We start from the raw sequence: 26,237 nt of genomic DNA, 5'->3' as shown, positions 1-26,237 counted from the left end.
TGAGTGGCAGTTCTGTGGCCGCAAATGCCTTGTTGATGCAGAGGTCAGGGGAGAATGGCCAGACTGGTTCCAGCTGATAGAAAAAGCAATAGTAAGGGCCAGACAAAATTTGCAGATATTTTTAGCTATTTCAGCGCAGCATTGTTGTAAAAAATCTGTTGATTTATGTGGAATGATTTTGTGAGTATCAAACTAAAGCTTAATATATGAAATAAAAAAATAATACCTTAATACACTTTTTATTTAATTTTACAACGCAAAGCCAATTAGATCCACTTATTTGGTAAACAAAGCAAGTCTCTCACGTAACATATCTACTAAAAGACAGAAAATATTACTTTACCAAAACTGTAATAAATCATATGAACGTTTTTATATTTGATGATAATAATAATAATAATAATATAATGGAGTTAATTTAAAAGCTGAATAAATGTAAGTTTACACACATTTACACAAGTAAATAAATAGACTCAATGATGGGCTAAAATTCTGCAGAAATCTGCAGATTTCTGCGTGTGCAGATTCCGTGTGGGCCCTACTCATAACCACTTGTTACATCGGATGTGTGCAGAAGAGCATCTCTGACTGCACAACACATCCAACTTTGAAACGGATGGACAGCAACAGAAGAACACACCGGGTGCTGCTCCTGTCAGCTAACAGGAAACTGAGGCTTCAATTCACACAGGCTCACTAAAATTGGACAATAGAAGATTGGAAAAAACATTGCCTGGTCTGATGAGTCCCGATTTCTGCTGAGACTTTCAGATGGTAGGGTCAGAATTTGGCGTCAACAACATGAACGCATGGATCCATCCTGCCTTTATCAACGATTCATGCTGCTGGTGGTGGTAATGTAATGGTGTGGGGGATATTTTCTTGGTACACTTTGGGCACATTAGTACCAATTGAGCATCTTGGCAACGCCACAACCTACCTGAGTATTGTTGCTCACCATGTCTATCCCTTTATGATCACAGTGTACCCATCTTCTAATGGCTACTTCCAGCAGGATAACGTGCCATGTCATAAAGGGCGAATCATCTCAAACTAGATTCTTGAACATGACAATGAGTTCACTGTACTCAAATGGCCTCCACAGTCACCAGAGCTACTAGTTAGGTGTACCTAATAAAGTAGCTGGTAAGTGTATATATTAGAGGAAGTTATTAAAAGAAGCACCACAAGAATTTATTTGCTATTAGTTTACTATAATTTCAGGCCAAGCTACTGTCAGTGCCATTTAGTATGTTTTGATTACAGACTGACATGCTTAGTAGTGTTTGCTGTGGCTGCAGTGAATTAAATAGAATAATTTTTATAAATAATGTTTACTTTCTTGCACAGATCCATAGTTTCGCTTCATAAAATCTCAATGTATCATCAAGAGCCATTAAGAATTAATAGATTTTTTCTGCATATGTTTTTTTACTCTCAAAGTGTCAGCAGTCATTGACTTATATTTAATGAATCACTGAAGATCAAAGTTTCAAATAAAAAAATACTATTTAATGCTCTTAAAATTGTAAATAAATTAAATTTTTTTTTATTATTTTATTTCACATAAACAGTCTCTGTTGCAGCGGCACACTGGCTTAATGGTTAGCACTGTCGCTTCACAGCAAGAAAGTTGCTGCTTCGAGTCCTGGCTTGACCAGTTGGTGTTTCTGTGTTGCGTTTGCATGTTCTCCTTGTGGTTGCATGGATTTTCTCTGTGTGCTCTGGTTTCCCGCTCAGTCCAAAGACATGCACTATAGGTGAATTGGATGAACTAAATTGGCTGTAGTGCATGAGTGTGTGTGAATGAGAGTGTATGGGTTTTCCCAGCAGTGGGTTGCAGATAGAAGGGCATCCTCTGCGTAAAACACATGCTGGAACAGTTGGCAGTTTATTCTGCTGTTGGCACCCTTTTGAAACAGAGAGTAAGCCGAAGGAAAATGAATGAATGAGTCTTTGTTGCCAAAATAAATTTTGTTAAATTTACAATGTAAGATAAACTTTTTTTCATAACATTTTACATACATATTTTTATCTTAATATTTTTAAATGAAATACATGAACAAAAATGCTATTTTGTATTATTTAATATTATTATATTGATTCATTCATTCATTCATTCATTCATGGTAACTTACAGTATATTTAACATAACTTTGCCATGATTTTAGGGTTGGTATAAAACTCACGGCATGTCTTACTGTATATTTAGAAGTTTCTGTGTTTAACTCCTTTTTGTTGCTGAGGTGTTGTCCATATTATCTTATAGTCTGGTTTATTGTATAAATATGTATAGTATATGCAGTACTGTATTTATAGTTGTTTTGACAAAACCTCATTCATTCTCAAAGTATACAGTCGCAAAAACAAACAGAATGTGAAAAGAGTCTGAAGCCATTGTACTCAAAGAACATCAGTAAAACAGTACTCAAAATAACCTACTAGATATTCTGAAGTGTGCATGTGATGAAGAGGTTTTGCTTATCCTGTACTGATGCCGCAGTTAGTGGTAAATTCTTGATTTTTTTATTGTGGTTCACATCATTTCATGAATTGTTGACTGGTACAGTTTATAACAGAGCTTAATTTCACACAATTTAACTGATAGCTTTTTCTCCAAAATGAAACATTAACAAAGGTAAAACAATGTTTTCCTATATATTTCCCTTCCCTAAAGGCAGAAACCATAACTTATTGATACGGTTTGACTTTAATCGGGTTCTTCCCCTGGCCATGAATCCTTCGGCCTGCCCTCAGGATAGATTTTAACAACTCATTCAGACTCGGCCTCCAACAGAGCTTGGCACCGGCAGTGCCCTGCGTTTGTTTAGGGCTCAGATGGCACCGACACAAGGACGACTGCTTCTCCGGCACTTCTGCAACTCTCAGCAATCCCAGAGCACCGAGAGGGGAAACTAGGACAACAGTATCAATAGCCTCTAGAAAAAATTGTGTGTGTGTGTATGTGTGGGTGGGTGTACCTCAAAACAACTGAGAAAAGAAGCAGGGCGGAAAGAGAGAGAGCGAGAGAGAGGAAGTTTTGTGAATAAAACAAAGCACAAAGCAAACGCTGTATAAAAGAAGCGTGTGTTAAGCTCACGGGCAGCTCCAGTTCTTCCTCTCCGATTTTCCTCCGTCTTCTTTCTTCTCTCGCTCTGACTTCCCGTCCCACCCGCCAGTGCCCAACTGTTGCCGTCTCCGGCGGGTTGTGCGAGGGTTGGCGCAGTGCTGGGGTTGTGCCCGTTGGCGCTGAGGATCCGGTGTGCGCCACATGGCACCAGCGTCACTCTCAGAGGCCCTGTTCCGCTTGGCCTTTCCCTCCATCACACGCAGCAGGATGCAACTCTTTCACTTTGTTTGCACAAACAAACATGTTTATTTATTAACAACCTTTTTTGCGCAGACACATGTAAACCATGATTGAAATATTTGTCATTTAGTAATTAGTTGGGTTTTTTTTAACTCTGATGGACAGTAGGCCTACTTCTCTTAACAGCAAGGTTAAATTGCTTTGTTTTGCTTATGAAAGCAAAATTTTTTTTATTTATGAACAAGTTTTTAACAGGCAAAAAATAAACTAAATAAATACAAAAAAAAAATTCTGAAAGATGGATATTTTATAAAATCACTGTCAAATGTTTGTGGGGTGCAAACAAACATATTTGCAAACTAACAACTAAATATATAAAAATATATACTGTATAATTTTTTCAGTTTTAGAAACTGGTTTTAGCAGGAACTAAAAGTCAATTTGAGGTAAAATATTAACTTGTTTAGTGCATCTAAAATCAAATCTTTCATTTTGACTTTGATTTTAGTTGCTAGTTTTAGCAAGAACTAAATTATCCTGACATAAAACATTATTTATATACTGTTTCACTTTGTATGCACAAACTTTCATCTTGATTTGTAACAACGTTTACACAGCCACGCATAAATGATGATTGAGAGATTAGTCATTTGGTGTTGTTTTAACATTTCTTTAAGTTTTAAAATCAGAACATGATTTGTGTTTTGAACAGTAGGTCTTCACGAATCAGCAGAATCAAAGATGTTTTGTTATTCGAACAAACAGGAGTAAAGAATGAGTTTTAACTACAGCGGCTCAAACTGTAGTTCTGCCGAATGACTAAAAAGTTATCAGTATGATGGTGAAAAACTACATTTTTAGTCAAACCATCCTTCTGCAATTTTATATCAAAAACGGAAATAAGAGCAGTAATAATAGCTAAAAATGTGGGAGAGCGTTGCTATTATGTGATTGTATTGTATTGCAATATGGAACAATTAAGTGTTGATGTTAAATCAAAAGTAATTCACAAATACATGAAAATAAGATGATTTAATGATAATATTTTGCAATGGTCACATCTGAATTAGTTACAAAATAACAGTAAAAAAGATAAAACATGAAATGATGAAAACATATGATTATAATTGTACCCAGCTTAAATGTAAAATAAAGTTTTGGGGGAGAAAGAGAGAGACAAAGAGAGTAGGCCCCCGAAGATAGACTTATAGCAGTAGAGCCAGAAAAGATCAGTGTAAAGCCAGAGCAAATAAAGTGAACAGAGCAAAGTTTACCAACTAGTTTCTGTCTTTCTTGACCATGTGACCAAAGCGCAAACAGATGAGACATACAACTGACCAATCAACATGTGATCCACATCGTAAACCCCCAAAGTCCACACACCAGTCCCTGAACTTATCAGTATCTGCCTTTGGTATCTGTGTCGACCTTCTTGGTGAAAAAAACATGCTTTGCCATATAAACAAATGCATAAGATAATTTGACAATCATTAGTTGATTTGTTAACCAACAAACAAAATATCAGTTTTTGTGAAAAGTAGTTTTTGTTTTGCATTGTGCTGTAATGCCCGATTCACATGGAGCATCAGCGTCAACGCTTCCCATTCACTTTGATATGGGTGACATCAAGCATTGCTGAACTGAATTGTGCTCGCTGCAAAAGTTGGGAATTTCTGAACTTTTCAAATGCCAATGGAAGCGTCAGCCAATCAGATGGCTTTATGCAAATACCTCAGCTCAGTAAATAGCCAATTGCGGACTAATTTCATTGGCTGACACTCCTATGATGATCACGTCAGCCCCAACTTAAGTCACACCCTCCGTCAAGCCGCGTGTGAATCAGATGTAACAGTGCTTATATGTCCACTGTCACTGTGTTTATGGAGTGATATTTACAACTTTTGCTGTTTGTTAGCTATTCTTAAGATTTAACACTTTAATTGAAAGGAAAAAAAAAGATTACTGAGGAATGGCAGCATGGTGGCGCAATGATTAGCTTTTATTGAGTGAAGGGAGACATTACGTAGAATGTTTTATCTGTTTTTAGCCATATAATGAATCAAGCCTGTTTCACACTGCAAGCGAGAGCAGAGTGTGAGCAGCGCATGTTTTTTTTCTGCATCCATGTTAACAGATTAGGGCTTTCATACTGCACACAGAATCAGCACGAGGCGTGAGTATCACTGAAGCTAGGGTCTATTTTTGCCGCTCTGCTCACGCTCAATTAAAGTGATAGTGCATTGATAATGACCAAAAACACATTGAATGACAGTTAAAAGTAGCAATTTCACCCAATGAATGCATCAATAATATCCACTGATTTTTATACATTCAGTCAAATGAACTTAAACGATTAAAACAGCAAAAAAATATTTATTTGGGCCTAAACTACAAAACCAAATTTAAAACAATTTGACTATCAGTTTTGCTTAGTAAGTTGCAGACTAATTTGATGATGTATAAATATCATTACAACTATATTGTATAAATATTATTATAACTATTGTCATTTTGTAACTAATAATAAAATGACATGCGGTGGCGCAGTTGGTAGTGCTGTCGCCTCACAGTAAGAGGGTCACTGGTTCGAGCCTCGGCTGGGTCAGTTGGCGTTTCTGTGTGGAGTTTGCATGTTCTCCCTGAGTTGCGTGGGTTCCTCCGGGTGCTCCAGTTTCCCCACAGTCCAAAGACATGCGGTACAGGTGAATTGGATAAGCTAAATTGTCCGTGGTGTATGTGTTGTGAATGAGTGTGTATGGATGTTTCCTTGCTTCCTTGTCCTCATTTGTAAGTCGCTTGGATAAAGCGTCTGCTAAATGACTAAATGTAAATGTAAATGTAAATGGATGTTTCCCAGAGATGGGTTGCGGCTGGAAGGGCATCCGTTTGTGGAAGGGCAAACATGTGCTGGATAAGTTGGGCGGTTCATTCCGCTGTGGTGACCTCAGACTAAATAAGGGACTAAGATGAAAAGAAATGAATGAATGAATGAAAAGATATGATATCACAGGCGATTGACTTCTGACCGAGTGCACCTGAAAAGACATGAATGACACTCCTCAGAGCTTGATAAGCATACAGTTCTTTAGGATCTATATGATTTGGGAAATAAAGACTTGCAGGTTAAGGAAACAGCATAGGAGAAAGTTGCCGCGGGCCATGGTGCAGATGAAAAGTAAAACAAAAAGTGCATTTATAGATAGATAGGTAACTATAGAATAGACTGAGATGGATTGATCTGTGCAGCAGCTGCCGATGAGCTGCGTGCTGCAGACGCAGTCGGTGTGAAAGGCAAATGCCTGTGCACTGCTTCTGCTCTCCATACATGCTGCACACATGCTGCTCACGCTCTGCTTGCGGTGTGAAACAGGCGTACAGAATATAAGCAAAGAATTGGCATGGAGGGGGCAACACTGTCTCAGTGGTTAGCACTGTTGCCTCAAAGCAAGAAGGTAGCTGGCTCGAGCCCTGGCTGGGTCAGTTGGCGTTTCTGTGTGGAGTTTGCATATTCTCCCCGTGTTCGCATGGGTTTGCTACAGTTTCCCCCACAGTCCAAAGACATGCGGTACAGGTGAATTGAATAAACAGAATTTTGCTGTAGTGTATGTGTGAGAATGCAAGAGTGTATGAATGTTTCCCAGTGTTGGGTTGCAGCTGGAAGGGCATCTGCTGTGTAAAACATATGCTGGATAAGTTGGTGGTTCATTCGGCTGTGGTGACCCCTGATAAATAAAGGGACTAAGGCAAAGAAAAATGAATGAATGAATCAACGAATTAATAAAAAGATCATATATTGCCTGATCATATAAAGCATTTTATTTAATGTAATATTGTGATTTTTTTTTTCTAGCTGTTTGTAATTATATATTTTGTAAAAACCTTTGACTCTAAATTGTCAAAAAGAAGAATTTTGAATCTGAATTTATGACAATGTGTGCAAGAAATGTGCAAATTAGCATTTATTTAATAAATAAAATCTTATTTGCATATTTAAACACTAGTTTAAAATGTTTGCAATTCTTAATGGAAGTATTTTTTTAATACGCTATTCATCTGCTTTGCCTTAAGTACTTTTTTTTAAAGAAGAAGAGGCTTTTCTCCTCCTTCTGCCAGTCCTAGTGTTTATCAACTGTTTCCTCATTCAGTCTGCGTGTGTCTGACCCGGCTGTGCGGTGGCAAACTGACTCCTCTGGTGCCTGGTTTCCTCCCTGTTTGACTTTGGGCTTCACAGCTCCGGCTCTTTGTTTACGCTGTCAGGAGGAGCAGGGCACTGACCTGGAAAAAGTGTCCAGGACGAGTTGTCTAGTGAAGGGAGGAGGGCGATGGGAAAGAGAGCTGGATATTGTGCTGATGTATAGACTCCTCCTGAGAGCTCTGGGACAACCACATTTACTGTCTGTCTGTCTGTCTGTCTGTCTGTCTGTCTGTCTGTCTGTCTGTCTGTCTATCTTCTCTGAAAGTATAATGTGTGCCTGTCGAGGCTTAATGAAAGGTCATTAGGTAATTTGCAAAAGGTCATTAGTTGTGCCTGGTTATGTGAAAAGGGATTTCTGACCCAAAGTTGAATTGAGGTGGCAAACATGATATATCAATAATAAATAATTCATATATAACAATAAATTTGTTATAATAATTTGCATCAATAATATAATTTATTATTATATATATATATATATATATATATATATATATATAATATATATTATATATATATATATATATATATATATATATATATATAATATATATATATTCAATTAAAAGACAATCAGAAGAAGTTTCAGGTATCTTCTAAGTAGAATCCTTTAATAAGAACTCACTGTCGCTGTGTTGTTCATCGAAAAATCTGTTCTGCTGCTGCTGGCACTCAAGTTACAGTAAATGCACAATTTAGGATGCAGGGCTTATTAGTAGAAACAGAAAACTGCCATTACCGGTTTAGTACAAAAATCTTGTTTCTGGTTTCCTGGCCATTGTTAGACACAAGACACTGCCGTGCTTGGAAATTTCAATACGCATTACTTTGGAGACATGACAATGTATTTCACACATAGGCAGTCAGACCTGATGTGCCTAGAACTTATAATTTGCATTACTTTGGAGAAACTATACTGCCTTTTACACATGGGCAGTCAAACCTTATCCCTTAGAATGCCATCTTACAATATAAAAATATAATTTATATATTTAAAGAAATTTGTAATCTTTCAATATCAATATATGAGCAATATCAAACGATTAGCAGTGCGATATGGCTGTATGTCGGCACTGGTGGGAGGTGTGCATTGCCACCAGTGACAAAATACAGCCATATCGCACTGCTACTCATGTGATGTTGCCTTTATACAGCCGTTCGATAATCGTTCGGTGGGAAAATCACAACGGAGAGTCTAAAAATCTTTTGTATGAGGAACTACTTTTCTTCCGCCATTCATTTACATCTGCAGCTGACACCAGAAACACCAAAAACCGTTGCTACTTCACAAACATCACTTTAGAACTGGTATTTAAATGAGTTCTCTAGCGTAATTGTCTAAAGTGAAGACAAAGCAGGTGATTTTGCTGATATTTAAGATTATATGGCTGAACGGCATGAAATGCCATCAGTCTACAGAGATTTCCCAGTATTTATCAGTTTCAATTGTGAGATCACAAACACTATAATAGAAACACTTAGCAAACACTACCAGAAACACTACCAGACTATGGTATTGGTACAGCACTACAACATACAAAAGAGAAAGATCGACTTAGAAAGTCACTTACCAAGTTTATAATTATTTGATCAGCTATAGTTGGAAATTATGCTGCGTTTTTCTCCTGTAAGGGCTAATGCAGTCTCTGTCGCCATCTTGTGGCGGAACGCCAACTGTCTTTGCTCTGCTCAGTGTGACAGGCTAATGGATGCCGATATGCTGTATCTCTGAAATTATAAATACTTAAAATAGGCACTATCCTTATAAATGAACTGCATAGTTGCAATCTAAACAACTACATTCTCGCCTGAAAAAGCCTCAAAAGTACATTATGTTGTCCAACAGCTGCAATATTTGTCAAACTAGTGAGTTTATTGATCTGCTGTTACTCCACATGTGGGTGGAGTAATACAGAAGGATGAGGCTGTACGACAGGGGTCTCAAACTCGCCTTAATTTCAAAGTTTAATGTTAGAGCGGCCCGCAAGTTTGATATGTATTACACTTTACAGTTTTGTGTGTGGAGCTAAACGAACCCAACAATCACAGTGGGGTATATGGCTCTTGGGGGCAGGACATTGGTTGGGCTTGACGCAGGTAGCGTTGACATGGAGTCGACATGCCTCCTTTCTATTGGGCACATGCAGACATTTGTCCCAGCGTGCTTCATTAACAACACTTCAAAAAAAGTTTTTAAGCTACTGCCCAGGGGACATTATAAATATGTAAATTCACGTTTAACTATTAGTCCTGAACAATATTTCAACCAATCAACTTTCTTGCATTTACAATCACTCTCATTGGTTGGTGGTTATTGTTTCGCGCGCAGTGAGCAGAAAAGACATTAAAGTGATGCATACACGGCGGGATAAAGAAAAGTAAGGAAATTAATGCAACCTAATGTAGTCGTCTGCAGTCACACAATCAACACCTGTACATCGGCAATAAAAGTCCCCCGGAAAACCAATTATAACAATTATAGAGTCGCACCGTTATTTGTGGATAATTTGCATCGCTCTACCTGAATTGTATTTGCATTGCCTCACAAAATAAACATTACATATATTTCTATATGATGTAAAAGTAGTCAAAACAAATGACAACAACACAGTGTTGCTTACAGCGGATCAAAGTAAATATTATTATTATATTATTACTGTTTATTACTGATTTATTCATTTTATTATTAATTTTTCATTTGTTTATTTTTTCAGCTTATTTTGTGTTAAAAAAAATTCAATCTTCTCAAATCTCTTATTTTTATTTTTTATACATTTTTATTTTTTGAACACAAAATAAGATGAAAAAAATGAACCATTTAAAAATTAATAATTAATAATATAATTAATTTCTTGTGCAAAACCTGATGCGGCCCAGCCCCACCCAAACTTGGCCTCCTGCGATTCCCAGGTAAATTGAGTTTGAGACCCCTGCTGTACGAGTTCTGATATTGCAGAATATCACACGGCTATCAGCCAATCAGATTCGAGAACCATTCAAGAACCCCCCCTTAATGCTATCATACCACAAATCATGTTGTGCAGAATGGGAGTAATAGACATTTCTTTGTATTAGTCCTATTTGCATATTTATTATACACCATTAATAAAGTGAACTGTAAATACCTTTTAATCAGGTAAATGTAATGTAATATAATGTAATGTAATATAATATAAAATAATATAATATAATGTAATGTAATATAATATAATATAATATAATATAATATAATATAATGTAAAATAATTATAATATATATATACTATAATATGAATATATTATAATTTAACATAATATAATATAAATATAATATAATATAATATAATATAATATATAATATAATATAATATAATATAATATAATATAATATAATATAATGTAAAATAATATAATATAATATAATATAATATAATATAATATAACATAACATAACATAATATAATATAATATAATATAATATAATATTAAATATAATGGTAATATAACATAATATAATATACTATAATATAATATAATAATATAATATAATATAATATAATATAAAATAATATAATATAATATATTATAATATAAGTTAATTTTATATAAAATAATGTATTCATCCATTTTCTTTTCGGCTTAGTCCCTTTATTAATCCAGGGTCGCCACAGCGGACTAAACACATACTCTACGGACAATTTAGCCTACCCAATTCACCTGTACCACATGTCTTTGGGCTGTGGGGGAAACCGGAGCACCCGGAGGAAATTCACGCGAATGCTGGGAGAACATGCAAACTCCACACAGAAACGCCAACTGACCCAGCCGAGGCTCAAACCAGCGACCTTTTTGCTGTGAGGCGACAGCTATAATATAATATAAAATAATTTAACATAATATAATATAATATAATATAATATAATATAATATAATATAATATAATATAATATAATATAATATAATATAATATAATATAAAATAATTTAATATAATGTAAAATAATGTAATATAATATAATATAATATAGTATAATATAATATAATATAATATAATATAATATAAAATAATTTAATATAATGTAAAATAATGTAATATAATATAATATAATATAATATAATATAATATAATATAATATAATATAATATAATATAATATAAAATAATTTAATATAATGTAAAATAATGTAATATAATATAATATAATATAGTATAATATAATATAATATAATATAATATAATATAATATAATATAATATAATATAATATAATATAATATAATATAATATATCAATGCAGTTCAATAAGTTTCACGTCCTGTCATTGAAATACTAATTCTAATCTGACATCCTGTTGCATATCATTACACCGTGATTAAACAGTGATTGCATCACTGCCATTGTTTGTACTGTATTTGAGAAAGGCAGCTGCTTGAGCACATGTGAAGACTCATTTAGCTTGTTCCAGGCCTTCTTTGTGAGGTCTTGTCTCATCCTGCTTGTCCCACGGGGGGCTGCTGGTATTTTTACCCCTCTTTTTTTGAGGAGGCTGAGGATCTTCTCCAGGCTTTAATGAGATGAAGTGAGAGCTCAAGCAAGCCTTAATTAAACCAAGAGCAGGAAAAAAAAGAAACGTGTACTCTGTCCATACATTAACTCCATCTCACCTCGATGCACATTCTCTTCTCTCTGTGTGTTTTTTTTCTTTTCACGTAGGTTGCACAAACAACAGATGGCTTTGACGCCAACCTGTGGAAGGACAGCATATTCAAATCCAAGGTCACGCGCTATCTGTGCTTCAGCCGAGCTGCCACCTCCAAAAATGTAAGTGGAAACGTGTAAGTTTTAACATGTTCGCTGAGAGTTTTTCTCCAGTGTTTTTCACACATGCCGTCATTTGGCTCGTTTGCTTCAGTTCATCCCTTATAAGGTTTCAGAGCAGATCTTTGATCACAAGCTACTTTAAGGCGAAACATTATTTTTTTTTATGCTGTCAGTTTTTACATTAAGGGTCAGGTTTATTAAAAAAAAAAATCTATAATAAAAAAGCATTCAAATGCACGTTAAAGGGTTAGTTAACCCAAAAAAAGAGAAATTCTGTCATCATTTATTCTTCCCTAACTTGTTTTAAACCTTTATGAGTTTCTTACTTCTGTTAAACACACAAAGTAAGACATTTAGAAGAAAGCTGGAAACCTATAACCCTTGATTTCCATAATATTTGTTTTTCATACTATGGAAGTTAATGGTTACAGGTTTTAAGCTTTCTTCAAAATATCTTCTTTTGTGTTCAACAAAAAAAGGAACTCGTAAAGGATTGGAACCACTTGAGAGCGAGTAAATAGTGGGTAGATTTCAGTTTTAAGTGAACTATACCTTTAAATGTTACCTTTATCACATTTACTGCATCCCAAGAATTTGCATACCATTGAAATGATAAATTTGTACACACGTCTAAATATATTAGCTATTTAACTGCATATACAGTACCGAGTTCATATACAGTATGATCATATATCGGATTTTCATATGGTTTTAAACATAACATTTGAAAACCATAGAAACATGTTTTCAATTATTTATTTCATCAGAGAAATATGAAGATTGTTGTTATTATTATTATTGTTATTATTATTATTATTATTATTATTATTATTATTATTATTATTATTATTATTATTATTATTATTATTATTATTATTATTCCTATTATTATTATTATTATTATTGTTATTGTTATTATTATTATTATTATTATTATTATTATTATTATTATTATTATTATTATTATTCCTATTATTATTATTATTATTATTATTATTATTATTATTATTATTATTATTATTATTATTATTATTCCTATTATTATTATTATTATTATTATTATTATTATTATTATTATTATTGCTATTATTATTATTATTATTATTGTTGTTGTTGTTGTTGTTGTTGTTGTTGTTGTTGTTGTTGTTTTATATTGTAATAATTGTAAATAATTGTAATAACTGTAAATTGTAAATATTGTAATATATTTAATAATTATAATTATTATTTTATTTTAGTACTATTATTATCATTATTGTTGTTGTTGTTGTTGTTATTTTATTATTATTATTATTATTATTATTATTATTATTATTATTATTATTGCTATTATTATTATTATTATTATTATTATTATTATTATTATTATTATTGTTGTTGTTGTTGTTGTTGTTGTTGTTGTTATTATTGTTGTTTTATATTGTAATAATTGTAAATAATTGTAATAATTGTAAATTGTAAATATTGTAATATATTTAATAATTATCACTATTATTTTATTTTAGTACTATTATTATCATTATTGTTGTTGTTGTTGTTGTTGTTGTTATTTTATTATTATTATTATTATTATTATTATTATTATTATTATTATTATTATTATTATTATAATAATAATTATTATTATTATTATTATTATTATTATTATTATTAGTAATAGTAGTAGTAGTAGTGTTGTTGTTGTTGTTATTTTATTATTATTATTATTATTATTATTATTAGTAGTAGTAGTAGTAGTAGTAGTAGTAGTGTTGTTGTTGTTGTTATTTTATTATTATTATTATTATTATTGTTGTTGTTGTTGTTGTTGTTGTTATTATTATTGTTTTATTATCATTGTTATTGTTTTATTTTATTACTATTATTATCATTAATATTATTATTAGTAGTAGTAGTATTGTTGTTGTTTTTATTATTGTATAATATTTTATATATTTTATGTTGTTTTAATTATTATTATTATTATTATTATTATTATTATTATTATTATTATTATTATTATTATTATTATTATTATTATCATTATTATGTTTATCTATTTACTCTATTAACGTGGACCGTCTTGCCTTAAAGTGAAATATACAAATTGAATGCAAATACTTCACTGAATTTACGATGTTTTTTTATTTATTTATTTTTTATTTTTCACTTGATGTTTGTGAAGTCCCAGCATGCTCTCATTTGAACATTTGTTGCTGATCTACAGTTCTCCCGAAGGAGTTTGGTTTATGATTATTCATAAACGCAGCTCTATGCGTTAGTAGTTTACAGTTTCATTTGGCTCAATTAACCTGGTCCCTGTAGATTTTTCCGAATACCTCCCAGCCATTCATCAAAGATGGAGAAAACATCCAAAAAATGTCAAACTTCTGGTTATGGGGATTCTCGATTATGAAATATGACACATCAAACAGCCATCCGAAATGCCTACTAAAGCAGCACCTATTTTAAAAGATTCCTCTGTGGATTGAAACTATTTGAACGTTTACCTCTGGATTGGCTAAGCTAAATTGAGAACGAGCGCCGTTTTATGTGTATGTATCTGTGTTGAGAGTGAAACAGGTGGCTGTGTCATGCTGCTCGGGTTATCGGTCTTCATTTAAGGTGAACGATGTGAAGCTTGAGCTACCCTGATTTTATTGTTCCTCCATTTGCACTCTAAGCAAAGGCAACAGATAGCATATGTCTTATAAAAAAATGACATACTGTATGTTTACAGGGTTTCTTTTTCTAGGATCCACATTTCTTAAGGTTACAATGGTATACATACCAACATGATGGTTCATGTTGACACCTATCTCAGTTAATGCTTTAAACTTAATGGTAACACTTTGTTTTGATGGTCCCTTTTGCACATTTACTGTAGTTGAATACTAGTTACATTCCAGCTACATGCCAGCAAGTCTCATTAGTTTATTAGTAGACACTCTGCTTAATATCTGCTGATACTACTGCACAACATACATTCTCCTCACTATATGAAACTTTGCAAGTAAATGTCAATTTACACTAACCCTAACTCTAATCTCAACCTAAAAAGTCTACTAATGGTCTAATAATTATATTAGAGTATCTAGAGTACTCTAATAAGTTGCCATGTAGTTGCAATGTAACTTATAATCAACAAAATGTTAAAGGGACTGTCAAAATAAAGTGATATCGACTTTGTTATTTGCATGTTGTTATAAAATGATCTCTTGTTCGTCAATAAAATGGTCATAAACATATTATATTTCATTATGTAATTTCTGTTTCAGTGACATTGATTGCTGCAGCATCTCACACAATTAATTCGCTTTTAAGTATGCAAACCCTTTTAATTATTAGTTTATTTGGTGTTGTAAACAACAGTTGTTGGTACTTTTTTGAAAACAAATAAATTAGTAATTTTTCATATGCTAAATTCTAAGCAGTAAAAAGTGAGCATTTGCTTCATACTGTAGCTCAGACCTGAGAAAACGGTCAGAAATGTTGAACATAATTTAAAAAATCACAATTTTAATGGATTTCAATTAGGACATTTGCCCTTCGTGTCCTGAGTGTAACTATTGTTGTAAATTGTGTGAAAAACATATATTAAAGCAAATGAAATGCACTGGGTTAAAGTCTGCAAACAAAAACTTATCACAAGTGTTAAATTCCATTACAATTAATGAACAAATGTACGGACGAACAAATGTACGTACGTACGTACGAAAGAACGTACAAACTAACATACAAACTAACAATCATACGAACAAACGAACAAATGACAAATGAAAAGGTCTTAAGCAATGACAGTAAAATGAGATTAAGACACATATATAAAATTATTAACCCTTTTTTTACAAAGTTGTAATTCTTTTTTAAATTATTTATGTTTAAGCACATGTTCACAGTATTTTCTATATCATTGTTTCTGTAGAAATAGTATTTCTTTTAGTTTGGCTGCATTAAAAGCAGTTTTTTTATTATAATCTTTTTTATGGTCCATATTATTATCCTCCTTAAGATTTAAAAAAAAATGATTGGCTAGTATCTTGCAAGATGTGTACTGTCAGCACAGCACAGACAAAATAAATGAGTTATTAGAATCTAGTAATTAAAACAATTATGTTGAAAAATATTCTCTTTTTATTTAAAAAAGTATTCAAATTTCATAGGAGGGCTGATAATGTTGGATTTACCTGTATATAAAAAATATCCCCCAGTCTCCTAGACAAGGCTTAAAGCAGATCCTAGGCTAAACTGCATGTATGAGCTGTCTCAACTGAAAATCTTAAAATATGTCCTTGATTAGTCTGAAGACACACATTAGTAATATGTTTTTCTAAGGCATTTTTACAAAAGCTGCTTTATCACCCTAATTAATTGAAGGAATATTACTGGTTGAAGCTGAGCCCTGTTTGTGAAACTGAACTTGTAAGTTTCAAACTAAGCTCTGCATGTGCATTAAAGAGTTTTTGTAAGTGGGCCTGGCCTGCCGAGAGCTTTCTCATGTGTGTTTGTTATAATGGCATAAATAGGCTTGTTTTGGTGGGTCATTGTTATTCAGTGTTACATCTCACCAGTACATCTGCTTTTTCTTTTTATATGCGCTGTTGTAACAAAATGCCTTTTGCTGATTAACATAATGAATATTTTTAATAGGTTTTTATCTCAGCCCATATATTAAAAAAAGTATCTAAATCTGTTTTTTTTTCTTTGTTGCAAGTGTTTCCAACAGATGTCTGGGGGCCACAAGGAAATGTTATATTATAAATTTTTTAAATTGCAAAATGGAAAATCTGGCATTGTTTACCCTCGTGTCATTCGAAACCTGTATGACTTTCATTCTTCCTTTAAACATGAAAGATTATGTTTTGAAGAATGTTGTTAATCAAATTTTTATCTTTTTTTATCCCTTTATCATTATTTATCCAATCATCCATCCACTTTGTAGATTATTAAATATCATTATAAAAAGTATAAATGAAGAGTTCAGATGCAATAACCTGTAAGGGCTATCTCAAAGTTCTGTCGAAAATGAGCAGTATTCTCAGCCTACATGTGTATATATATATATATATATATATATATATATATATATATATATATATATATATATATATATATATATATATATATATATATAGATTTTTTTATATGTATGTATATATATGTATGTATATTTTTTTATATGTATATATATATATATATATATATATATATATATATATATATATATATATATATATATATATATATTATATATATATATATATATATATATATATATATATATATATATGTATAAATATGTATGTATGTATGTATGTGTGTGTGGGTATATAGTTAGTTAAAAATTCTATTATTAAAAAAATAAAAATTATATTATTATATTATACAAATATATATTATTAAATAAAAATAAAAATTAAATTATTCAATTAACATTTTTTTAATTGTAAATTATATTAAATTGTTGACATTATGACACATTCAATGACTGGGCCAATCATTTCATAAGACATGTGTACACATTCTTCTGTCACGTAGTAAGTCATTAATATCACATTAACCTTTGGCCTCAAAAGTATATCCCTTTGCAGGAAAAGGCAGTTGCTCTGTCAAACATCTAAATGTCTCAAAATGTAATGAAACATAGCAGATACATAATCTTCATAAAGCAGATATATTAAGCAATATTGGAAAACAACATGTCTTGAGATTCTATAAAAGCATTTACTTCTGGAATTAAATTAAAGCCCCTAATTGCAGTATGCACTACCTAAGTCTTGTCGCCTATTTAAGTTTTAGGAACAACAAACAATAACTTGACTTCTAGTTGATCATTTGATATCTGAAGTGGCTTACATAAAATACAAAAGCATCTAGATTACGCATATTTTACTAAAATAAAATATGATCATGTCTTGATTTTTAATTCTTTAATTAGGACAGTAAGGTCTGACTTTGCTTAGACAGAAGTCTTGTCACTTAACAGAAATAATGTACAGTATACAATATAAAGTCATGATGCAGTGGAAATTGAATTAATATTGTGTATGACTCCCATGAGCTTGGACGACTGCGTCCATACATCTCTGCAATGACTCAAATAACTTAATAAAGTCAACTGAAATGGCAAAGAAAGCGTTCTTGCGGGACTCAGAGTTCATCAAGATTATTTGGATTCATCTTCAATGCCTCCTCCTTCATCTTACCCCAGACAGGCTCAATAATGTTCATATCTGGTGACTGTGCTGGCCAATCCTGGAGCGCCTTGAGCTTCTTTGCTTTCAGGAACTTTGATGTGGAGGCTGAAGTATGAGAAGAAGTGCTATACTGCTGAAAAATTTGCCCTCTCCTGTGGCTTGTAATGTAATGGGCAGCACAAATGTCTTGATACCTCAGGCTGTTGATGTTGCCATCCACTCTGCAGATCTTTCGCACGCCCCCTGAATGTAACCCCAAACCTTGACTTTTCCTTCACCAAACTTGACCGATTTCTATGAGAATCTTAGGTCCATGCAGGTTCCAGTAGGTCTTCTGCAGTATTTGTGATGATTGGGATGCAGTTCAACAGATGATTCATCAGAAAAATCTACCTTCTGCCACTTTTCCAAATGATCAACTAGAAGTCAAGTTATTATTAGCTGCTCTTACAACTGGGATCAACGATAAGACTTTTGTAGTGTACATATGTCCATGTTTGTGTATCTTTAGATTAAACATCAGCATGTGAATGTGTTCGTAAACACATTGAATTTATGGAACAGCACAGCGTGTTTATGTCGAGTGAGTTATATTCTTGGTGCATTATTGGTCAATTTTTTTTATTATTATTTGATGATAAGTTGGTGGTTCATTCCACTGTGGTGACCCCTGATTAACAATGGGTCTAAGCCGAAACGTAAATGAATGAATAAATGATGTTTAGAGCTTTATGTGATTACAGAAACACTGTCACATGGAATGTTTTGACAATATTTTTGGTTTCTTTTCTAAACTTGATGGACAAATTTCTCAGGGGATTGTTATTACAAAGGTGTGAGGAATTAATAGCAGAATTTCCATTTGGTGTGCTAACTAATCATTTAATTATCATCATCAAAAATGCATCCCAGGCCACTGTAAAGCAGTGAACATATCTTAATAAAGACAGCGCCTGCTCAAACGCTAACCTCCGGGAAAGTTCTGAGATTCAGAAACGACATAGCAAAGCACCACTGTGGCTGGTTTACTCAGGTCAATTCCTGCCTCTTGATCAAGTTCAATGAGAGCTGCAGTTTTAGTATGTAGCACATCAGTCCCCTCTGCCACCTCTCCAGCGTGGAGTCTTAAAATGTGTGTCTGCACTGTTTTGAAGTCCCTGACGCTAATAAAACATGGCAGCGCCATCAACAAAGGCTATTTTGTCTGTCAGTCAAAGTGGCCCCCACTGTAATTGTCTATGACAAAAACAGATTCTACAGAATTAGCCAGTGAATTATGTGGTGGGAAGTAAACAGTTTGTGATTTATCATACTCAGGGTTGGAGGTAGATGGCCCTTTGTCAGGTCCTGATGGGAAAAATCTCTCCCGCATCTTTTATTAAAAAAAAAAAAGAAACGTGTTAAGAAAAAAACAAAACCTCATGCATAGTAATAGCATTCATCCATATTTGTACCCTCCAGTCAGAACTATGAATAAAAATGGTCCATAGTGGTAATAACTGCCGGCTAACAGTAGCGACGGCTTCCAGAATGTCGGACTCATCACGTCACGCCACGCTTGCTGCACTCTTTCAGGGCTTTTGCTGCATTATTGCTATTTATTACCGCGAAAAATGGAAGCGTAATGAGTGCAGGCTGGAAAGGCAGAGGGAAAAAGTCATGCTTGAAAATGTCAACTAAACAGCTCCTGATTGTTTTCAAGTACTCCCTGTTCTGAAGCACAAGCAATTTGGCCTGCCACCGACTGGCCCGAGCGCTGGCTGCCATGTCTGAAGATGATGGCTAGCGCACAGGTGCTCGCATGCTTAAAAGAGGGCAGCAATTCAACAAATCTGTGTGCGAAATATTACAGCAGCCTTCTTTATTGTAGGTGGGTCAAAGACGAGGCGCCACCGTTTTGGTGTCTACATCAAAAAAAATTAATAAATAAATAAATTCACAGAAGGTATTTTATATCTATGGAAAGCATTTGAAATTCATGTTTAAATGCTTCAACGTTTCAAAGGATCATTTGGGGAAAGAAAAAGCCAAAAATGGGTGAAATAATATCGCATATTTATTCGGAGCTATACTAGTTGAATATATAAAAGAACAAGTTTTAACACTAAAGCCTCATTTACACTACAAGTGACTCGCAGTAGCAAAGCGGCAAGCAACTATTCATTTCTATGGAGAGTGAGCGACTTCCGGCAATCTCCATCTACGCGAGCGACACCGACCGTTGGCATCTCACTATAGTTGTTAAACATGATATTTAATTAATCTTGTGTCTATCTAACGACTTTTAAATCTATCAGGTAATGTGTCACAGCGTCAGTACACTGCTTCAATCTTTCGCATTCACGCTTGTACTTAGTCATTTTAGCGAAAACCTCAAGAACTGTTGGCTGGTTGCTGTTGGTTGTGCACCTTTTTACCTACCATGTTTGTCAACGCCATTATAACGACACTGATCACTCTGCCTATTCATGCCAGAGTTCCGGAAAAAGTGATTGACAGGTGGTAATGTTTGTGTAACTTATCTTTATTTATTTAAGATTTTGTTATGGGTAAAACAAAGAGCATGCGGGTCAGGTAGTTGAAACGGTAGGCTACAATTATATAATTCATTATAAATTAAATAATTACGTACAATGCCAAATTGGTCGACATCGCCCAACCCTCCTTAAACTAAATTGTTATAAATTTTTACTAAAACTATCGCTACAAATAATGACACTGAAAAGTGGGTGAAAATGTTTGATAGCTAAAAAAAAAATTATAAATAAATCAGCACACATGCTAAGGGCTGAACAATATTGGAAAAAATCTGGCATTGCGATATTTTATTTTTCTGTGATAAATATTACAATATGAATACAGTTTTACAAGATGGTTTGAAAAGCTCTATTTGACGATTTTGTTTTGTCTTATTTCTAGTCCAAAGATCAATAAAAGTCTTAGACAAAGTAAAAATATTGGTTAGTTTTCACCGTCAGAAGAAATTGTGAAAGTTTTTTTTTTTTTAAGGAGATTATCTGGCGGTGTGGTAAGTGAAATAATCTTGTTTTCACTTTGACATTCAATTCAATTCAATTCAATTCAATTCATCTTTATTTGTATAGCGCTTATACAATGTAGATTGTGTCAAAGCAGCTTCACATAAAAGGTCATAGTAACTAGGAACAGTTTGTAGTGTTTAAGTTCAGTTCAGTTTAGCTTAGTGTGGTTTAATTATCACTACTGAGAGTCCAAACACTGAAGAGCAAATCCAACGATGCGCAGCTCTATAAATCCCGAACCATGCAAGCCAGTGGCGACAGCGGAGAGGGAAAAAAAACTTCACTAAATGGTGGAAGTGAAGAAAAAAAACCTTGAGAGAAACCAGGCTCAGTTGGGCACGATCATTTTAATTTCTCCGCTGGCCAAACGTCTTGTGCAGAGCTGCAGTCTCAGTGGCGGAGGCTGGAAGCTGGCCTCAGCGAAGACTCGTCTGTCTCTGGAGCGTCACAGGCTTCAGTCTCATGTTCTCCACTCCTCCATGACCACCACAGTAGCTGCTCAGGATACGGCCTGGTCCAGGATATGGAAACCTTGGGATCATCTCGTCGTTGGTATTGGATCGAGTCAGTGACTCTGCATAGTCTGAGGGCCTCGGGAAGAGTATCCCCAGGAGGAAATGGAGAATAAAGAAAATAATTAGCGTAGCTGCTGTTCATAGTGTATATAAACAAGATGCAGAACCTGTGTGGAAGCCCCCTAAGTGGTGCACTAAGTGTATGCTTTACTGAACAGATGTAGACATGAACAGACATGTAGATATTTAGACTAGAAACAAGACTTCTAGTCATTCTAAGTGAGAATTTTTTTTTTTTTGTTGTTGTTGTTGTTTTTATATGTATTTTTTGCATAAATCATATTAATTCCATATAAGTAACAGTTATTAAATACAATTCTATGGCTCCTTGTCAACTATAATTCAGACTGAACATCGCATATCTTTGCGATGTGACTTTTAAATGAGCACATTGTGATATCGATGTTGAAACAATATATTGTGCAGCCCTAACACACTCCAAAAGAGATAACAATTAAATCAGTGTAACACTTTTATTGTTTTGATGCTTAAAAAACACTTTTGGTCTCAGACCCAGGTGCGAATCATGCATAATTGAAACGCGGCTGGTTTCAAACATAACTTCAGCAGTCTTGGAAAAGTGCTTTCATTGGCATAATGCTTTCATAATGGTTTAATCATGATTATATCCCTAAATTTTGTGGCAGAAGCAGTTATGCAACGTGGTGGTGGATATGAAGCTGATGGACCTGAAGGACTGTTTGCCAGAGGGCTTCACTCCCATCCAAGACACCATGGATAGCCGTAAGCACAGTTTCCTTCAGAAAATCCTGTTTTCTTTCTTTCATCCTCTTTCTCTCTCTCTCTCTCTCTCTCTCTCTCTCTCTCTCTCTCTCTCTCTCTCACTCTCTCTCTTCTCTGTAGTCATCCTGAGGGAGCGCTTCTCCAGAGCTTGTGAATGTGAATGTTTCATGGGCTCAGGTTTAGCTTAATTTATGATAGCGCGAGCGAGTAAAATAAACATTTTGCCCCGGAGGAAGGAGGAGAGGAGAACGATGAGTCATTGTTTATCTCTGCCAGAACCCAGCTTTTTCTTTATGATGTGCTTATTTATTTATGTATTTATTTGTGCAGAGCGGGAGTGGATGGTGGTTATCTAATATTAATGAAATGCATTCCCTTGATGCTTTAGTGCTTTTTGAGTGCTACGTATTTCTCCTCTTCTCGTCTTCTCTCTTCTCCTCTCACCGCAATATTCTTTTGGCATCGAGAGTGAGGGCAGCATGTTTATTATTTTCATTATTATTGCATTTACACGGCCCTCGCCCCTGACGCCGCCTCGAAACGAATGGGACGGGCTCAGGAGTAATATGGCCCAGTCTGGTAGGAATTGCTAAAAAAGGAAGATGGAGTCTCGTCGGGTGCTGGTTTTAATGCGCCGCTTTATTGTGGTAAAGTCATGTTTATTAGATGCCACCGCCACTGTATTGTGGTTTCATTCTCAGTCACTTTGGTTATATCATTGATGCTGAAGATTCCTTTCTTGCACCCAGTGGCGTTTTTATGTAATTATGATGGGCTTTCATATACTGCTGTGATGTTTTTGGGCTTAAGGCGCATATAGGTTGCATTTATAAAGGTTTTAAATATTAATGCATATTTTAACTTGTCTGTTGGAATAAATTGTGGGGAAATAGGGACATTTCTTTCTTTCTTTTTTTTTTTTTAGGAAGTAGGGGAGCACGGGGCACAAAGTAACGGGGAGTAAAATGTAACACGCAGTTTAAAGGTATTTGTTTAGCGTTAACCAGCTTCTGAGGTTTTCACAACAGTGTCGGCAGACGTCTTCCTGCCAATTATTGAAAAAGTTCATCCAAATTTGGATGAGAAACACAGAAGAAACTATTTTTGCAGCATAAAAGTATTTCTTATTACACTCTATATTTTTTTATGTAAAAATGTATGTATGTGCGTACAGTCTTATATTGTTGTGATCACCATCTTCTAGACTAAAAGATGGAAACATTTTGAAAGATGTAAAAAAACACACAGTGACTGCCAGCCAGTTTTGAGGAAAACATAACACAGCGGGGTTAGTTGTAACAGGGTGTTACAAATAAGCCACACACTATTGGACACAAATTAAACTAACAAAATAATTGTTGAATTTTGAGTGTAATGTTGAGAACTTTTTTAAATAAAGATGTTTTAAATAGAAAAGATTTTCAATAGAAAAAATAACACTATTTCTAATAATGCAAATAAATGCATTGTATGATAATGTAAATAAATCCAAATGTGTTTATCCAATAGATAAATAAATAAACATGCTGTGCTATGTGGAATACAAACTGAGGAAATATACTATTTAAAGTAAACTGAATTTAAATGAATTGTGTGAAATCTGCCTTTATAAGCATGCGTTACAACTAACCCTCTGTCTGTTACAACTTGCCCCGCAGGTGGGGTAAATAGTAACATTTTTACTCCTGGCACTTTTGGCAATACTGCACAGAAAGCATAGAACCGGTGGTCATACTTTCAGTGCTCATTTGTAGGAGAGGCTTGTGTGTTGCTGATAAAAGAAATATGGTTTGTCTAAAAGTAAATATAACGAGAAAAAAAAAATGATTCACAAGTTGTCACTCTTTCAGATGCTGTGGATTTATCAAAAATCAAATCCATCCATCCATCCATCCATGCATCCATCTACTTATCTATCTATATAACCATATATATCCATCCGTCCATCCATCTGTCTATCCGTCTACCTATCTATCTATATAACTATATATCCATTCGTCCATCCATCTGTCTATCCGTCTACCTATCTATCTATATAACTATATATCCATCAGTCCATCCATCTGTCTACCTATCTATCTATATAACTATATATCCATCCATCATCTGTCTATCCGTCTACCTATCTATCTATATAACTACCTGTATATATCCATCAGTCCATCCATCTTTCTACCTATCTATCTACAGTATATAACTATATATCCATCCATCCATCCATCCGTCTACCTATCAATCTATATAACTATACATCCATCCATCCATCCATCTGTCTATCCGTCTACCTATCTATCTATATAACTATATATCCATCCGTATATCCATCTATCTACTGTATCTATCTATCTATCTATCTATCTATCTATCTATCTATCTATCTATCTATCTATCTATCTATCTATCTATCTATCTATCTATCTATCTATCTATCTATCTATCTATCTTGTCTGTCTGTCTGTCTGTCTGTCTGTCTGTCTGTCTGTCTGTCTGTCTGTCTGTCTGTCTGTCTGTCTGTCTGTCTGTCTGTCTGTCTGTCTATCAGCCTGCCTGCCTGGCTTCTTTCTTTCTTTCTTTCTTTCTTTCTTTCTTTCTTTCTTTCTTTCTTTCTTTCTTTCTTTCTTTCTTTCTTTCTTTCTTTCTTTACTAATTTATGTTCATTTGCATCAATTTAATTTGTACTTATATGTTTGATTCACAGTTTTTCTCAGTGGCTTTGGTGCATTTCTCACAACACTGTTTACATTTGCACAACAGTTAATGCATTTCTCAAAACAATTAGTACAAACTGCAAAACCTAGTTGATAACCTGCAAAAGCATATCACATGCTCAAAATGGAGAGCTCATTCCTCAAAAGCAAGTATTTATGTAAATGACAGTGTCAGTGTCATCAAGATGAAAAGTCCTGACACCATTGTTTATGAACAAGATAGTCATATGGCTTTGTCATGTTTTCATCATGACAGTTTACTCTGTAAATGTTTTCCAATGCAAAAATGTCAATTTTTGGTGACACTTCCTGAAAATGCTCAAGACAGCACTATATACTATTTGCACAGCCATTTGAAAACTACAGTAAAGTTAGACATCACTGCATTTAGTGAGGAATCTGAGCACAAGACACTAAATATGTATGTTTCACATTTTTACTGCATATACTCTTTGCAATTCTAATATATTCACAGCATTGCTAAATAATAAATACACCCTTATTTACAACAAACATAAACTTCCTTTGGGTGGAGCTGTGCACAACTGTAAACAATATTGCAGTACATATTGAACCTCCAACATACACAGGACTGTAAGCCTTGAAATTGTTTAATTTAGTAGACATTTTGAGGATTTTTTTTTTTTTTACATTTTTTAATAAAATTAGCTTGACAGATTAGATTGATTG

At 33.8% G+C, this 26,237-nt stretch overlaps 1 protein-coding gene across 2 annotated transcripts in view; it reads left to right on the top strand.

Moving 5' to 3' along the window:
• mvb12bb (multivesicular body subunit 12Bb) overlaps positions 1–26,237 on the top strand; it is a 138,289-nt gene that overhangs the window by 8,940 nt on the left and 103,112 nt on the right. Inside the window, exons 3-4 of one of the 2 annotated variants that reach the window (XM_056463276.1) lie at positions 12,196–12,303; positions 22,746–22,839. In XM_056463276.1, the coding sequence (XP_056319251.1) occupies positions 12,196–12,303; positions 22,746–22,839 (202 nt within the window). Of the gene's footprint in view, positions 1–12,195; positions 12,304–22,742; positions 22,840–26,237 lie in introns of both variants that reach the window. The other variant, XM_056463275.1, reaches the window with a different exon arrangement.

This window comes from Danio aesculapii, chromosome 8 (assembly GCF_903798145.1).
Source record: "Danio aesculapii chromosome 8, fDanAes4.1, whole genome shotgun sequence".
Taxonomy (NCBI): Eukaryota; Metazoa; Chordata; class Actinopteri; order Cypriniformes; family Danionidae; genus Danio; species Danio aesculapii.
This window is presented reverse-complemented; position numbering and strand designations above follow the sequence as displayed.